At 65.8% G+C, this 17,263-nt stretch overlaps 1 protein-coding gene across 1 annotated transcript; it reads left to right on the top strand.

Annotated features, from left to right (window-relative positions):
- The first annotated feature begins 228 nt into the window (after positions 1-228).
- Positions 229-17,024, top strand: KLHDC8B (kelch domain containing 8B). Its single transcript, XM_050957528.1, has 6 exons — positions 229-364; positions 3,043-3,885; positions 9,353-9,517; positions 10,042-10,266; positions 11,462-11,563; positions 16,085-17,024. The coding sequence occupies exons 2-6, from the start codon at positions 3,495-3,497 to the stop codon at positions 16,279-16,281; spliced, it is 1,080 nt and encodes a 359-aa protein (XP_050813485.1). The 5' UTR covers positions 229-364; positions 3,043-3,494; the 3' UTR covers positions 16,282-17,024.
- The last annotated feature ends 239 nt before the right edge of the window (positions 17,025-17,263 follow it).

Below are 17,263 nucleotides of genomic sequence, written 5' to 3'. Positions count from 1 at the left end.
GTAGGGGTCTGTCCCAGCAGCGGGTACCGCGGCGAGGCTCTCCCGCCTTTCCCAGACCAGGGCCGGGCCCCGCCCTCCAGTTGCCCGGGTTAGCCCGGCTGAAGGCTGCTGTGGCCGGGGAGGGAGCCGCGGGTGCGGCCCTGCGTCTCCCTGTCGGAGCTGGATGGCCCGCGGCCGCCCAGCGCTGCGCCCCCGCGGCCCGTGCGCTCGGCAGAGCCCGGCGCGGGCAGGGTTAAGGCGGGGGGTGTTTTCCTGCCGCTCCGCCGCGCCGCGCAGGGAAGCTGGAGCCGAGCCTGGCGGAGCCGGAGCCGGAGCCGGAGCCAGCCGAGCCCCAGGAGAGCCGCGGCGGACCCGCGCCCCGGAGGTGAGCGCCGCCCTTCGCCGGGCCGTGGGGAGCCCGGGGCCGCTTCGTGTGCAGCCGGGCCGGGCCGGACAGCCAGCTGCCAGCCCCGGGACGCCCACTCCGCTCCCGCCTCCGGGACTCCCCCGTGACCCCCCCCCGCTCCCCCCGGGGCTACCGGGACTCCCCCCCCGCTCCCCGCGGGCTGACGGGACCCTCCCCCCGTCCCCCTGCCGGGACTCCCCCGGGACCCCCACTCCGCTCCCCCCGGGGCTACCGGGACTTCCCCCCCGCTCCCCCTTCCGGGCTGCCAGGAACCCCGTGATCCCCTCGGGACCCCCACTCCGCTCCCTCCGGGGTGTCGGGACCCCCCCGCCCCGCTCCGCGGACTCCGGGAAAGTTTGTGCCCCGGCCCCGCTGCCTGGGACCGCAGCTCCCGCCCGAGGCGCCCCGTGGTGCGAACCGCTCCTCTGCTGGGCCGGCCGGGCAGGACGCGGGTACCGGGAGCTTGGCCGGAGCCAGCGGGACGCGGCAGCTTCGCCTCCGCCAGCTGCTCCGAGCGGCTCCTGGGGCCCCACTGGCCGGACGGGCTGGGGGAGCTGCGGGCCTGGGCTTCGGTTCAGACAGCCCCGTCTGGGGTGTGCGTCCTGGGGCCTCCCAGCGCCCGGCTCTGCCTCCCAAGCTCCCGGCCCTGCCCCCCCAGCCTCCCCAACCACCTAGCGCCCTGCCCCCCCAGCTTCCTAGCGCCCGGCCCTGCCCCCCTCCCCAACACCCTGTCCTGGCCCCCCAATGCCCTGCCCTGCCCACTAGCTGCAAGGGGGGGTCCTCAGCCCAGCCCCTTCTTCAGCCACCCTCCTAGTGCCCTGCCATGGCCCCCAGGTCCGCCCAGCGCCCACCCCCTAGCGCCCTGCAGGGCTCAGCGCAGGAGCTCGGAGTTGGGCAGCAGGTCCGAGCCACAGCAGGGGATCCAGGGCTGGGTGCAGCGTGGGCCGTTGGCTCTGCCAGGCAGAGGGCAGCGCACGTGGGAAAAGAGAAGATGCAGCCCCCCAGCAGAGCAGGGAGCCCAGGCTGAGGGCTGGGGGGCACCAGGTAACTGGCTCAGAGGCTGGCTGAGCCCCTGCGTGCTCAGTGCATAGTCAGCTGCCTGGCTCCTGCCCCCAGCCGCCCATCTCACACCTGTCATCTGGGCCGATCCCTGGGCTGGGCCTGGGGCTGCTGAGGGGTCTCTGGCCTGCTCTGCTGATGGCAGAAGCCTGGCTGGGGGGTCGCAGCAGATCCCTGGCTGTAGCAGCTGAGCATCCAGAGAAACGGGGGCCAGCACCACCCAGGGCAGCTGAAGTTGTTTTCCAACCACCTGGGTGGGCTCCGCTGTCCGGCTGTGACTTGGTGCCCCAGCAGCACGGCTCTCACGATCCTGGCTGTGAGTGTGTCTCTGGCCAGCTGGTCCCAGGGCCTGGGCAGTGGGGCCTGCATTCCAGTCGCCTGGGGGCGTGAAATGAGCCTGGGCTCTGCGCTGACTTGGCTGCAGGGGCTGCCTGGCTCCAGGAGCTGGCGCCTGCGGCTTTGCCTAGTAGGGTGCATGCAGCGCCCAGAGGGCTATTGGGGGAGAGGGGCTATGTTACGTGGGAGCAGGTGCCCGCCCCAGCCTGGCACAGGTTTCAAGCTGCCGTTGCTGGACCGGGGACCTTTGGGGCAATCCCTGATGGTGGGAGATGCTGACTGTGCCCCTGGGATGTGCTGGGGGCACCTTGCTGTCTCCCTCCCCCTTTGATGTTTTCCCTGCGGTGGCCAGCAGTAGCCTGGCTTCCCCGGCCTGCCCTAGATTCCTTGCCAGGTGCACGGGAGGGAGCTGAGACTGGAGCAGGGACCCACCTGCCGTAGGGAGGATGCAGCTGTCAGCCAGGAAGCTGTTCGAGGGGAAGAGAAGTGAGCTGGGAAATCCTTGCTGTGGCAGCTCTCTGGCGGGGGGTGAGACCGGGGCCTGGGTGCCAATTACAGGCTCATCATGGCACTGGGGCCAGGCCTGGAGACCTCCCCTAAGGAGCAAGGCACCTGCCCAGATTGGGGGCTCCTGCCGCCATCCACTCACTAGGTTGCTGGGCGGGAATCCAGCTGCCAGCTCCCCATCTGGAGTCTGAACAGAGCCCAGCGCTTCCTGTCGTGGGTCCCTGCGTCCCTCTCCTGGGGCAGATCCTCTGGGTAGTGCCTGTGCTGAGAGTTTCCAGCACACTGGCCCTGCCCAGTCTCTGCGGGGCCAGCCCCTCGGGGGCCGTGTGGCAGGCATAGCATCGAACACACGCTTTGCACAGGCTCTTTCCTGAGTCCCATGAGAAACCCGACATGCTATTCCCTGGCTCACAATTCCAGGGCACACTCTGGGCTGGGGTCAGGGTCCTCTGGAGACACCCAGAGTCCTGCTCCAGTGCCTGCCTTGTGCTCTGCCACCCCGGGCTTTCTCCCCAGGTCAGCTTGTTTCCTCTGACTTGCTCGTCTCCAAGCTTCCGGGCTCTGGGGTCACAGGGGGCAGAGGCAGCTGGGACTCCCGGCCCTGGCGGGGCCTGGCAGGCAGCTGCTCAGAGAGCTGTTTGTGCCTGTGTTGCGAGATCGCCTCTGCTTCCCGCCTCTACGAGATGCGTTTTCTGCTCCTCCTGCAGCGGCTGGGCCAGAGCCTGGCCCCCTCACGTGTCTTTCTCCCCCTTCAGGCAGGAGCTGGTGGAGGGAAGAAGAGCTGCAGAGACTCCAGTCTGAGCAGGGCTGGACCAGAGGCACAAGCCACGCACCAGGGGAGTCAGGCAGGAGTGTCGGCTGCCACGGCAGAGCCCTGCTCCAGATCCACTGCACCTGCCTGACCTGTGAGCGGCTGAGTCGGGGGTGTGTCCTGCCTGTTACTGCAAGACGATGCTAGCAGCTCCGCGTAGGAATCGACCTCTCCCTGCCCTGGGGATCCATCCCACCGGAGCCAGTGGCCACCGGGCACTGCAGGCCTGGGCCCCCTCCCATAGGGCGTGAGGTGGAATTGCCCTCATCGGAGCAGCGCTGCAGCTGCTGGCCGTGGGTGGAGCTGTCTGCCCAGAGCAGAGCCCTGAGGATGCCCAGCTGGGCGGGCGGGCGAGCCTAGGTGAGAGGTGCTGTGATGGCTCCCCCCTGAGGTACCATGCCGGTTCCCGCTATGGCAGCCACCACTGCCAGGTCTTTCTTCTGGGAGGTCTTCCCGCCCATGCACACCTGCCGGGTGTACTGCAGCCCTGCGTACCAGGACGGGCACCTCTTTGTGGTGGGGGGCTGCGGCCAGGCGGGGCTGCCCCTGGACACTGTGGAGATGCTGGATGTGCATTCCCAGAAGTGGACGGTGCTCCCTCCACTCCCCACGCCCCGGGCCGGGGCGGCTGCTGTGGCTGTGGGGAAGCAGGTCCTGGTGATGGGGGGCATGGATTCCAGACAGAGCCCCCTGGCCTCCGTCGAAGTCTTCAACACAGATGAGGGCAAGTGGGAGAAGGTGGCGGCCCTGGCCCAGCCATCCATGGGCATCTCTGCAATCGAGAGAGGTGAGCTGGGCAGACGGGGGTGTTTCTCTTGATAATTAACAGGCAATTAAAAAAACATGTCACTGCCTAATTGAATGAAAATGCCCCTTAACTGAGTGTTCACTGCTCCTGGGCACCCAGCCCCCTATCTTTCCCCCTGGAGCCTTGGGCATTTGCCTCTGCCCTCCCCATCATTTGCCTCTGCCCTTTGGCCTCATTTCCGTCCCCAGCTGCAGGCCTGAAGGGGCAGGGGGCTATGGCGGGGGCGATGGATGTGGCAGGCTGAGCTGCAGCTCTGAACCGCTGGGATGTGGAGGGCAGCTCGGCATGTGGCTGGGCCAAGGCAAGGCGTCCCAGAGCCAAGCTGGGTCCCTGGCTGGCTCGGTGGGTGTGCACCAGGCAGGTATCGGTTCTGGGTGCTGGAAGCAGGGGTGTCTGTACCTGCTCCCCAACTCTGTGCCCCATCCCCTGCAGCCAAACTCTCAGTCCTGTGCCCACCTGCCACACAGACCTAGCAGGGGCTGTCGAGCAACCCCAGGGCTGGGCCAGAGGGGGCTGTGCTGTGTGGGGCATAGTGGGGAGCCTGTCCCCAAAGGATGGGTGGCCAGGAAGGCCCCCCCTGTTGCTAGAGCCCTGGGATGGGGCAGTGTCCATGCCCACCCCCGGCCCAGTGACCAGCTTAGCCTCCTGTGCTTCTCCCCCAGGAAGCACCGGGCGCACAGCCTGCCCAGAGGCACAGATGGGAACCACAGGCCTGTGCCCAAGGAAGGGAGCCGGCGTCAGGACATTCTGGTGGCAGTGGTGCTACCTGACCCTGCGTGCCGGGGTGCTTGGCCTCCGCCAGGGTCCCCGTCGTGCTGTGGGCATGTCAGGGGCAGCTGCTGCTGTGTGGCTTCCTTCCCGCTGGCAGGGCCCTCTGCCTTGTGCCCCTGGCAGCTGGGCAGCAAGAGTGGGGTGTCAGAGCGGCCCCGCGGGTACCATGTGAGCTGAGCAGCCAGGGCGTGTGACAGCGAGCGGCCGAGCCCTTAGCCCAGTAGACGCTGCCAAAGGGCCCAGGCCTGAATCCTGGGCCTTTCTAGGAACTCGGGGTAAGGGCGGGAGCGGCACCCCAAGGGCGCCCTGGCCCATCCCCCACCCACCACACAGGCACCCCACAGTGTGTTCAGCAGGACTCTGCCCGAGCCCACTGCCTGGCTGGTCCCTGACATCCAGTGTGCGGCCCTGCCTGGGCTGCACCCTTTAGGCCAGGTGGGTTCCCTCTGGCTGGGCTTCTCCTGGAGCCCCATTGCTGCAGGCCCTGGACAGGACATGCCAGGAGCGGCCTCAGCAGGGCCCGAGAGAAGGAGAGCGTGTGCTGCAGATGCCCCCTCTTCCTCCCTCACCATTGTCTTGCTGCGCCCCGAATCCCCCCGAATCCTCTTTTCCTGTGCCGGCCCACAGGGCTCATCCCGTGGGGGGTGCAGCTGGCCCTCTGGCCAGCAGGGGATTGTGGCTGAACGGAGCAGGCAGAATGGGGTTTGCTGGGTGTCACGGACTCACAGAGTCCGTGCGGTCCGTGGTGGGGGTGCCCCTTTCAGTGCGACAGCTCTTCTTGGGGGTCCACTCTCTCTCGGGGTCAGGCCCCTCCACCTCCTGGAGCTGCACCTCTCTGAGCCTTAGCATGTCTGTCTCTGCCGTGGGCCCCCCCAGGGAGTCCCCTCGCTCTGGACCCCCAGGCCTCCACCCCTGAAGGGGACGATGCCCCCTGTTCTCTAGACCACAGTGACTCTCAACCAACGTAACACTGGAGGGTTTAGTGAGCGTTGAGCCCAGCACAGGAAACTCTCAGGGCCTCAGGCCTGGCCTCCCCCAGCACAGCACATCCCAGTCCCCCTGCATCCAGGTGGGCTCTGCCTGCTCCCCCCTCCAGCCCAGAGCCCCCCTGCTTGCCAGCTGGGCCTCTGATATCTCCAGCCCCAAACCCCCTCTGTCCATTATCTTCTCTCCAGGGACATACGGTCACCTGGGCCTCCTCTTCCCTCTTCTGTCCTCAGTCCCCCTCTGGCTGGAACCGGCGGGTCAGGTCACTGGGGTCTTCTCCCCGCAGCCCATTGTCCTCCCACTGGCCAGAACCGGCTGAGCTGGGTCCTCGGGTCATCAGGTCACCAGTCGCTGGGGTCTCCATCCTCCAGGCCATCGGCCGGGGTCCCAAGTTCCCTCTCTGGTCCTGTGTAACAACAACTCCCTCTCCCCTCCCCTCGTTAAACCAGTAACACCCAGGGAAACTGAGTCCCACCCCCTCAGCATGCGAACCATTGGAAACCAAGAAAACCACAAGAAAATCCCCCACTTTGTCACACTGGGTGCAGGTGCTTTGAAGCTGCTGACTTGTTGTGGGGATGGGAGGGGGGTCAAGTCACAAGTGCAGTGAGTGCAGGGGGTCTTGGGCTTTCAGCGCAGCCCCGTCTCTTCCTGCACCCCCAGCCCCATGCATCTGCTGCCCTAGAGCTCTGTATGGTCAGTACCACACTGACGCAAGCCAAGCTAACTCGGTGCTAGGGGTCAGACCCACGCCCAGCAGACACAGGGGGAGACGGGTTTCCTTGTGGACGTTGGCAGCACTGGCACTGAGCTGAGTCAGGCTGGAGACGCCTCCGCCCCCCTGTGGGGATTGCAGCAGGCCAGGCTGGCTCCTCTCTCTGACAGACAGAGAAAGTCATGTTGGCAAACTGATGGGGGTGCTGTCCCCAGGCAGGCAGGGCTGGTGCTAGGGGGTGCTGTGCTGCAAGGAGTGGGGTGGTGGCTCAGCAGGGGGCACCGTCCCTGGCAGTCGGGGCTGGCCCCATGGTGCCCTGTGGGGCTCAGCAGGGGGCGCCCTCCCCTGGCAGGCAGGACTGGCCCCATGGGGTGCTAGGGGGCGCTGTGCTGCAGGGAGCAGGGTGGGGGCTCAGCAGGGGGTGCCCTCCCCTGGCAGGCAGGGCTGGCCCCAATGGGGCGCTAGGGAGCGCTGAGATGTGGGGCCAGCAGGGGGCGCCCTCCCCTGGCAGGCAGGGCTGGCCCCATGGGGTGCTAGGGGGCGCTGTGCTGCAGGGAGCAGGGTGGGGGCTCAGCAGGGGGTGCCCTCCTTTGGCAGGCAGGGCTGGCCCCATGGGGTGCTAGGGGGCGCTGTGCTGCAGGGAGCAGGGTGGGGGCCAGCAGGGGGTGCCCTCCCCTGGCAGGCAGGACTGGCCCCATGGGGTGCTAGGGGGCGCTGTGCTGCAGGGAGCAGGGTGGGGGCTCAGCATGGGGTGCTGTCCCCTGGCAGGCAGGGCTGGCCCCATGGGGTGCTAAGGGGCGCTGTGCTGCAGGGAGCAGGGTGGGGGCTCAGCAGGGGGTGCCCTCCCCTGGCAGGCAGGGCTGGCCCCATGGGGTGCTAGGGGGCGCTGTGCTGCAGGGAGCAGGGTGGGGGCTCAGCAGGGGGTGCTGTCCCCTGGCAGGCAGGGCTGGCCCCATGGGGTGCTAGGGGGCGCTGTGCTGCAGGGAGCAGGGTGGGGGCTCAGCATGGGGTGCTGTCCCCTGGCAGGCAGGGCTGGCCCCATGGGGTGCTAGGGGGCGCTGTGCTGCAGGGAGCAGGGTGGGGGCTCAGCAGGGGGTGCTCTCCCCTGGCAGGCAGGGCTGGCCCCATGGGGTGCTAGGGGGCGCTGTGCTGCAGGGAGCAGGGTGGGGGCTCAGCAGGGGGTGCTCTCCCCTGGCAGGCAGGGCTGGCCCCATGGGGTGCTAGGGGGCGCTGTGCTGCAGGGAGCAGGGTGGGGGCCAGCAGGGGGTGCCCTCCCCTGGCAGGCAGGACTGGCCCCATGGGGTGCTAGGGGGCGCTGTGCTGCAGGGAGCAGGGTAGGGGCTCAGCAGGGGGTGCTCTCCCCTGGCAGGCAGGGCTGGCCCCATGGGGTGCTAGGGGGCGCTGTGCTGCAGGGAGCAGGGTGGGGGCTCAGCAGGGGGTGCTGTCCCCTGGCAGGCAGGGCTGGCCCCAGGGTGGCGCTAGGGATCTGTGCTGCTGGCAGTGTCTGGTAAGATACAGAATTGAGGCAGGTTCCAGAGGGGCGGCCGTGTTAGTCTGTATCAGCACAACACATGTATCTGGGCATAAGCGTCTGTGGGCTAGAGCCCACTTCATCGGATGCAGGGAGTGACCAGGGAACCTTGTGCCCAGATACATTTGTTAGTCTCTAAGGTGCCACGAGGACTCCTCGTTGTTTTAGAATTGAGGTAGTGCCCACTTCTCATCGCCGTGCCTGCAGCCTGTAGGTGTCAGGGCAGTAACGCCTGAGACCTGGGATGGTTTCATCCTGGCTCCCAGAATTCGCAGTCCTGCTTCAGCTGGACGCCGGATTCTTCACCTCCTGTCCCGAGCAGTAAGAGGTGGTGCTGGAGCTGCTGAGAACACCTAGCGTGTATGGAGAAGTTGGTCCCGTAACGTATTTTTGTCTCACTCACCTTGGCGCTTCTCTAGGGCTTTTCACCCATTGATCTCGCAGCACGGCACGCAGGGGGCCCAGATCACTGTGCCCATTGGACAGATGGGAAACTGAGGCACATGGCAGGGAAGGGTTGCCCAGCAATGGAGTGGCAGAGCTCGGAGTAGGACCCAGGTCTTGAGTGTCTCCGTCAGTCAGGGGGCACCGCAATCAGGTGCTGGGGACTGAGGTGAGCCCAGAGTCCAGGCTGCTGAGTGTTTCCACTCTTAGCTGCTGAGAGCTGCCTGGCATTTTCCAGCGGGCTCTGCTGTCAGGGCAGCGTCCAGACGGGCAGCCCCTCAGTGAGACCTGGGGCACAGCCCTTCACCTGGCTGGGCCTCCCCTCCCCTCCTGTCACTAGAGTGGGCGTGAGGGTCGGCAGCAATCTGCACCCTCCAAATACAGGCTGAGCCCCTCCTACGGGTGGTGGCTTCTCCCCAGCTGACCCCTGAGCTTCTTGCCCGGGACCTTGGGGTGAGGAGAGGCTGTTGACCTGCTCCCCAGGCCCTGCCAGCTGTGGGCTTCAGGGCGCCCGCATGGCAACCAGCAGCCGGGCTAGGGAAGCAGCCTTTGGGCAGCATGGCTGGGTTGCCATGGCGTCTCCAGGGAGACGGCGCCAGGGAGTATAATTAGCTGCGAAGGCCCCATGGTCTGGGCTATTTTCAGTGTGTCCGGGCGAGGCGGGTGATCCGCGCAGCAGGTGCCATCCCCATGGCTGGCAGGGGCTCCGGCTGCAGGCCGGGCACTGGAGGGGTGGCGGGAGGCCTGGGGCACTCACCCCATCAGTGCTCTGGGAGAGGCCAGAGCCAGGGTCTGGGACATGGGGTGAGGCAGCTCCCATCCCACAGGCTGGCTCCCCCCGTGCCAGCCCCGGCCCCTGCACCAGCTCCCCCTTCCCTCCTGGCACCGACCCTGTCCCCCTGCCCCTTCCCCCCTACTGACCCCGGCCTGCCCTCTGTGCTGTCCCCCATCCTGCTCCAGGGGTCGGCTCCCCCCTCATGTCCCCTCCTCTCTTGCAGACGGTTTCGTCTACGCTCTCGGGGGGATGGGCGCAGACACCTCTCCTCAGGCGCTAGTGCGGGTCTATGACCCAGTGACCACCCGCTGGCAGCGTCTGCCCTCCATGCCCACACCCTGCTATGGGGCATCTGCCTTCCTGCAGGGCAACAAGATCTTCCTTCTGGGTAAGTGCACCGTCTGGCATGGGCACAGTGGGTGAGCTGGAGAGTGCATGGTGCAGGGATGCATTTCCCCTGGGGACCCCCTGCAGTGGGGACCCCCTGCAGCCTTCCCCCCCAGCACACCCTGCTGGGAGCCCCCCTCAGCTTGTGCCCTGCCCCCGCAGCACGGAGCCCCCCGTACCCCCTGCTGGGAGCTCCCTCCCCCCCGCAGCCTGTGCCCCGCCCCCCCACTGGGAGCTCCTGCCAGAGCCACCCCCTGCCCCACCCCCATGGCGCCCCCTTTAATAAGCATGCAAATGAACCTGGAGAATCTCTGCACAGATTCCAGCTCTGGGTGCCCAGGACGTCCCACAGATACCTCCCCCCGCCCCCACTGGGCACAGTCCACAGCCCATGCTCTGCAGAGCACATGCAGCCTGGCGTTGACCCCCATCCCTTGGGCTAGGAAGCGTGGTGACAGGGCGATGTGGGGTTGGGGTGAAGGCCCTGGCGGCCCAGGCCCCTCTCAGCATCTCCTCCCTCCGCAGGGGGTAGGCAGGGCAAACTGCCTGTCACGGCCTTCGAGGGCTTCGACCTGGAGACGAGGAGCTGGACACGCTATCCCAGCGTCCCCAGCCGGCGGGCCTTTGCCGGCTGTGCCGTGGCTGATGGCTGCTTCTTCAGCCTCGGGGGCCTGCAGCAACCGGGACCCCACAACTTCTACTCCCGGCCCCACTTTGTCAACACGGTGGAGATGTTTGACCCGGAGCAGGGTGAGCTGGCGTGAGGATTGCGTGCCTGGGCCCAGCCAGCTGCTGGGGCCAGCTGGGGTGCAGAGAGAGGGGCCCCCGGCAGGACACACAGATAGTGAGGGGGACCCTCCGACCCAGCTTCACGCTTAGCTTCCTTGTTCACACTCCTGTAAGTCTCGTTCCCTGTAACTCTGGAGTTCGGGGCATTGAAACTCTGCCTCTGGCCCAACTGCCGAGCCGCTGGCTTGGGGCTGGGAGGGAGTAACGGCCGGTGTAAATCCCCTCCCCCACTCCTGCCCTGTCCCCTTCCGTGCCCGGCTAGGTGCCTGTCTGTCTCTCAGCTTGGCTGCTCGCTCCCCTGCTCCTGGGGACCTTGCACCAGCCAGAGGCTATTCCGTGGTCACAGGACGCCCGAGCCCAGGGACGGTCTGGCAGCAGGACCTGGAGCCGCCTGGGGCAGGATTAAAGGCTTTACTGGGAGTGAGGCTAGTCCTTGCCTTTTCCTGCCTGCCCAGGCTCCCAGATGCACTCTGCCCCCCTCTTGAACAGGGAGTGTCCCCTCATGGAGCCCCCAAGTCCCACTCTGCTGGAGCTCCCCTCAGCCTGCTGGGGCGGGGGCTGGTGAGAACCCGGGGCGGGGGCTGGTGAGAACCCAGCCCGTGGCACCAGCTGGCTGGCAGGGGCAGCCAATGGGGACCCAGGCAGAGAGGCCCAGGAGCCCGAGCGGTACCCCAGGCAGGGCTAGGCAGACAGGCCTGTGTGTAGCAGGACCTCCGGGCACAGTGCTGGTCATATCACCTACACACATGTGCAGTCCGTGGCAGGAGGGAACAATGCCGACGGCAGCTGGAGGCTGCTGATACAGCAGAGCGAGGGCCTGCAACGGACCCCCTGGCACTGTGCCCAGGGCAGGCCTGTTTCCTGGGTGCTGGGAGATGCCAAGGTGTGAGTGAAGCAGCCGCACAGGGATGGCAGCAGCGGGGGATAGGGGTCCTGCCCCAGCTGTCTCATCCCCCGGGGAGAGGGCTGGGGATCCCATTCCTGTGCGCAGAAATACCCTGGGGGAGTCTCTGGAGGCTGCCTGGCCTGGCTCCGTCCCTGTGTTCAGACACAGCAGGGAGGTGTGCGGGGGAAGCTGGCCAGTGCCAAGCGCCCGGCGAGAGTCTTCTCCTACCCGCTGCAGCAGCACAAGCCTGACGCTGCCTCTTTCCCACAGGGGCCTGGAGCAAGCAGGGCCGCGCCGTGCGCATGCGGGAGAAGAGAGCCGACTTTGTGGCTGGCTGCCTCGGCGGGCGAGTGGTGGTGGCCGGAGGCCTCGGTAACGTGGAGGGAGGATCGGGTGGGGGGTCATGCTTGTGCTCAGGACTCACTGGAGAGTAGAGCCAAGCAGCAGCCTCTTGGGGAGGGAGCTGTGCAGACAGACTTGCCCCTCCCAGGCCCATGTCAGGGGCTGTGCCATCCAGCACACACTCCTCTGTGTTAGTGGAGCTGAGCTCGCTGCTGCGGTGCCTGCAGCCAGCCCTTCCCCTTCCCCCCGCCACAGGGCACCGAGTTCGAGGGGTTTCTCTAGGGGGCTGATTGCTCTCTGAATCCTGGGTCCCAGCGTCTACTCTGGTTCCAGGCCTTGTTCCCACCTGCAGCCCCTGCTCCATCAGTCTCTATTGGGGGCACTGGGATCATCTTGTCATCAGGCTATCCTCAGGGCCCCTCCCTGGCCACTCTGGCCCCCCTTTGCAGTCAGACCAGAGATGGCCCAGCTCCTCTCCTGGGGAGGGTGAGGAAGAGCAGGGACGGGGCCCGACTTTTGCTTCTGTTTAAATGTTGGTGCCTTATTCGGCTCACTAGCTGGCACCTGCTCATGGTGTGACATCCATCCAGATGTTCCCCTCACTTCTGTGCCCAGCCGTGGTGACCTGCCAGGAAGGGAGATGCCCGCTGGATCCCGAAGCCACTGTAGGACCAAGGGAGTGCCACACTTCTAGGGGCGGGCCAGGCCTGGGGAAGGTTAGACAGGGATGGAGACATGGGGGGAGCCCTGCAGGCAGCAGTGCCCCATGTGGGATGTGAGGCCAGCACAGAAGTACGCCAGCGTGTCTCCCACGGCTGGGCTGGGCTGTTAGGGATGGTGCCTCAGCACCATGGCACTGTCAGATGGGGATGCTGAGCTCCGGCTCACTGGGGGGGCTTTTACCTGGCCGGTGAGCACTCAGCAGCTCCCCCTTCACACTGGGGTCCCCAGAGCACCAAGGAGCTGGTGCTTTGCTCTTTGGGAGAGGAGGGACCGAATGAAAACAGGAAGCAGGGGGCCGAGCGGTGTGTGCCAGCTGAGGAACACAGGCCCTGCCTTCCCAGCAAAGTGAAATCACTGACAGCTGCTGGCTGGAACCATGGTGGGCTGCTGCTAGCGTGAAGGTGCTGCCTGCAGCGGGCTCTGTCCCCACTCTCCAGCAGGGACTGCCGCGGTGTAGCAGGGGAATGCAGCAGGATGGCCGGATTGGGGCACTGTTCAGCTGCTCTCTGCAGGCCAGTGTCTGGGAGAGCACCTAGCTGTTCTCGGTCCCTGCCCCTCTCGGCTCAGAGAACTGGAACAGGGCAGGAACAAGCTGGCTATGGGGTAGAAGGGTGCTCCCTGGCTCTCCTAGGAAGGGTCTGTTAACTTGGTGAAAGCAGACAGCTGAATTTCTGCAACGTGCTGCAGCAGGCACAGGGCAGAGCAGCTCTGCATGGGCAGCCCAGGTGCCCTGTGGTGTCCTGAGGTGACTGTCTCGTGCTCTGTGCTGTGCGGCACAGCCAGAGCCGTTTCTATTCGCTGGGAACAATGAGCTCTGCAAATGGACAGAAAAACCAGTTGGGTTCCATTCCTGGCTCTTTTGTGCCAAGTCAGTTACCTGCGCAGTGTTGGGGGATGGGAGACGGGTGGCAGATTGACTGGCAGTTCGCTAAGGCTTTTCATTCCCCCAATATGTTCACAGCTCAGCAACCTGCAAAGCACAAGAAAGTGAAGGGGAATTGTGCTGCGCAGGATTTCGCGCCCCTCTCACATAGCCGCACAGCTGTGCAAAGCAATAGCAGGACTGCAGCACTGGGGCAGAATTTGCATCAGGAAATACACAACCTTAACTCTGCCCCCTGTGCTCATCGGCGGCGCTCCCTGACAGACCTCCATCCTCCCGCCTCTCAGTCCCACAATGCTGGCGGACGGGAAGTTGGGGGCAAGGCCCTGTGATAGTGTGCATCCTCCGAGTCCTAAGGTGTTCATGGAGGGGATGACATGGGGCCTGTGGTACAGCGCGTTCCCTGCGCCCTGTGGTGTTGGCTGAGGGGATGGGGCGGGGCGGCCCCGGGGTACAGCGCGTTCCCTGCGCCCTGTGGTGTTGGCTGAGGGGATGGGGCGGTGGGGCCCCGGGGTACAGCGCGTTCCCTGCGCCCTGTGGTGTTGGCTGAGGGGATGGGACGGTGGGGCCCCGGGGTACAGTGCGTTCCCTGCGCCCTGTGGTGTTGGCTGAGGGGATGGGGCGGGGCGGCCCCGGGGTACAGCGCGTTCCCTGCGCCCTGTGGTGTTGGCTGAGGGAATGGGGTGGGGGGGCCCTGGGGTACAGCACGTTCCCTGTGGTGTTGGCTGAGGGGACGGGGCGGGGGGGCCCCGGGATACAGTGCGTTCCCTGCGCCCTGTGGCGTTGGCTGAGGGGATGGGGCGGGGCGGCCCCGCGGTACAGCACGTTCCCTGTGGTGTTGGCTGAGGGGACGGGGCGGGGGGGCCCCGGGGTACAGCACGTTCCCTGCGCCCTGTGGCGTTGGCTGAGGGGATGGGGCGGGGCGGCCCCGGGGTACAGCGCGTTCCCTGCGCCCTGTGGTGTTGGCTGAGGGAATGGGGTGGGGGGGCCCTGGGGTACAGCACGTTCCCTGTGGTGTTGGCTGAGGGGACGGGGCGGGGGGGCCCCGGGATACAGTGCGTTCCCTGCGCCCTGTGGCGTTGGCTGAGGGGATGGGGCGGGGCGGCCCCGCGGTACAGCACGTTCCCTGTGGTGTTGGCTGAGGGGACGGGGCGGGGGGGCCCCGGGGTACAGCACGTTCCCTGCGCCCTGTGGCGTTGGCTGAGGGGATGGGGCGGGGCGGCCCCGCGGTACAGCACGTTCCCTGTGGTGTTGGCTGAGGGGACGGGGCGGGGGGGCCCCGGGGTACAGTGCGTTCCCTGCGCCCTGTGGCATGGCTGAGGGGACGGGGCGGGGCGGCCCCGGGGTACAGCACGTTCCCTGCGCCCTGTGGCGTTGGCTGAGGGGATGGGGCGGGGCGGCCCCGCGGTACAGCACGTTCCCTGTGGTGTTGGCTGAGGGGATGGGGTGGGCAGGGCCCGGGGTACAGTGCGTTACCTGCGCCCTGTGGCTTTGGCTGAGGGGATGGGGAGGGCAGGGCCCGGGGTACAGTGCGTTCCCTGCGCCCTGTGGCATGGCTGAGGGGACGGGGCGGGGGGGCCCCGGGATACAGCGCGTTCCCTGCGCCCTGTGGCGTTGGCTGAGGGGATGGGGGGGGGGCCCGGGGTGCAGCGCGTTCCCTGCGCCCTGTGGCGTTGGCTGAGGGGATAGGGGGGGGGGGGGGGGCCCGGGGTGCAGCACGTTCCCTGTGGTGTTGGCTGAGGGGATGGGGAGGGCAGGGCCCGGGGTACAGCACGTTTCCTGCGCCCTGTGATGTTGGCTAAGGGGATGGGGTGGGAAGGGCACAGGGTATAGCACGTTCCCTGCGCCCTGCAGTGTTGGCTGAGGGGATGGGGTGGGCAGGGCCCAGATACAGCACGTTCCCTGTGGCATTGGCTGAGGGGATGGGGAGGGTAGGGGGGGCCCAGGGTTCAGCGTGTTCCCTGCGCCCTGTGGTGTTGGCTGAGGAGATGGGGCGGGTGGGGGCCAGGGTACAGCGTGTTCCTTGTGCCCTGTGGCTTTGGCTGAGGGGATGGGGTGGGCAGGGCCCAGATACAGCACGTTCCCTGTGGCGTTGGCTGAGGGGATGGGGAGGGTAGGGGGGGCCCAGGGTTCAGCGTATTCCTTGCGTCCTGTGGTGTTGGCTGAGGAGATGGGGCGGGTGGGGGCCAGGGTACAGCGTGTTCCCTGCGCCCTGTGGCGTTGGCTGAGGGGATGGGGAGGGCAGGGCCCTGGGGTACAGCACATTCCCTGTGGCATTGGCTGAAGGGATGGGGTGGGCAGGGACCAGCTGTGGCATTCGATTTTAAGAACCTGCAGCATAAACTGCTAGGGACCCGCAGGTCTCCGATCCCTGCCCTCCCATCCCAGGCCACCCTGTCAGACAATCTCGCGCTAATGTGTCCAGTTATGTCTTAAAACTAGTTATGTTGTTCTGTCCCACGGCTCCTACTGAGTGGCTGTCCCAGAACTGCCCCCTCGAATGGATACAGACTTCAGGTGTCCACCCTGTTGCGTTCTTGGGCAGCTTGTCCACTTGGTTCTTGGGCCAGCTTTGTCCTTGAGCTTAAATAGCTCTTCGTCCTCCCTGGTGGGTCTCTGGCACTCAGCTCGCCTCTCGGCCTTCTCTCTGCCAGGCCAACAAGCTGAGCTCTCCCAGTCTCCTCTCACAAGACACTCCCCATCCTTCTGCACCGGATCCAGTTTAAATTCCTCCGTCCTGAACACGGGTGCCCAGAGCTGCGCTCAGCGTCCCAGCGTCCGGCTCACCTGTGCCTTGCTCAGCGGCACTCAGGCTTGGCTGTCTCCACAGCCGAGGCTTACCTTTGCCTTTTTCACAGCTCTGTCCCACTGTGACTGACCCACACCCAGGTCTCTCTCCTCCGCTGTTGCTGCCCATTGATGGTTTAGTGTCTCATCTCTTGCAGGGAACCAGTCGTTTCCCCTGGGTTCCGTGGAAGGATTTAGCATATCAAGGAAGAAGTGGGAGCTGCTGCCCCCCATGCCCACCGGTCGTTGCTCCTGCTCCAGCTACCAGGCCCCGAGCCTGCTGTTTGTGATCGGAGGGGTGGCGCAGGGCCCCAGCGGAGCGGTGGAGGCTCTGTGCCTGCGGGAAGGGGCCTGAAGGAAGCCTCCGGCCGAAGGATCCCACTGACAGAGGGCAAAGTGCCTGAAACTGGCGACAGGTGCAGGTGGGCGCGGAGAGCAAACTCTTTGGAGCTGGTGTGTAGCTCGTAGTTACTGACCCGGGGCACCAAAGCAGTGACGTCATCTTTTCGTTAGGCTTTCAGAAGCTGAAATTAGTTTTCTAGCGTAGCTCAGAGATGGGAGCGGTCGGTCTGTTCTTGGGGGACAGGAGAGAAGCAGGGCAGGGCAAGCAGCAGAGGAGTCTGGAAGGAGCTTCAATGTAGGGGTGCAGTGTGGCTCCCCAGAGTAGCTGAAGATCCTGGGGAACCCAAAGCTCACTCTCAGGTGTCAGGTCCTGTTGCCAACACTGCACTTCAGGGGTGGGAGAAGCCTGCAGTGCAGCCACCTCCTCTTTCATGGAGCTCCAGTGTCTGTTTGTCTGTCCCTCACAGTCTCTAGGGAGGAGAGCCAGCCCCTGGGTTGGGGAGCTGGTTTGAGCTGCCTGTTGTCCAGTGTGGATGTCTGTGGTGTCTTTGTGCAGATGTGTCTTATTCTGCGCAGTGAGGAGCACCAGTGACTCACGGGAGGCCAGAGGAAAGGCGATGTGGCAGTGAGGCGTGAGCTGCTAGTGAGTGCTGTATTGTTGTAGTCCTGGTCTGTGTCCCATGTAGCACATACGGTGCCCTGTAGCTCAGTGCCTAGGAGGTGCTGTAGCACCTCAAATAAATGAAACAAGTGGAATTTGACTCTTAATGAAACCGTGTCTGTCAAGGTCTCTTGCTGCTTGATCTGAGAATGCCAGAGTTTGCAGGGCAAAGTGGGGGGTACAAGGGAGGGTAAATGGGAGGCACCCTCTGGAAGCCGCTCAGCTTCAAGCCCTTGGTGAGAGTGAAGGGGGCGAACTCTGCTGCTCCAGGGAGGTTTGAGACTATTACTGAGAGGGGGCCAGGCCCTGAGATTCCACAGCAAGGAACAGGGGC

This window comes from Gopherus flavomarginatus, chromosome 6 (assembly GCF_025201925.1).
Source record: "Gopherus flavomarginatus isolate rGopFla2 chromosome 6, rGopFla2.mat.asm, whole genome shotgun sequence".
Lineage (NCBI taxonomy): Eukaryota > Metazoa > Chordata > Testudines > Testudinidae > Gopherus > Gopherus flavomarginatus.
This window is presented reverse-complemented; position numbering and strand designations above follow the sequence as displayed.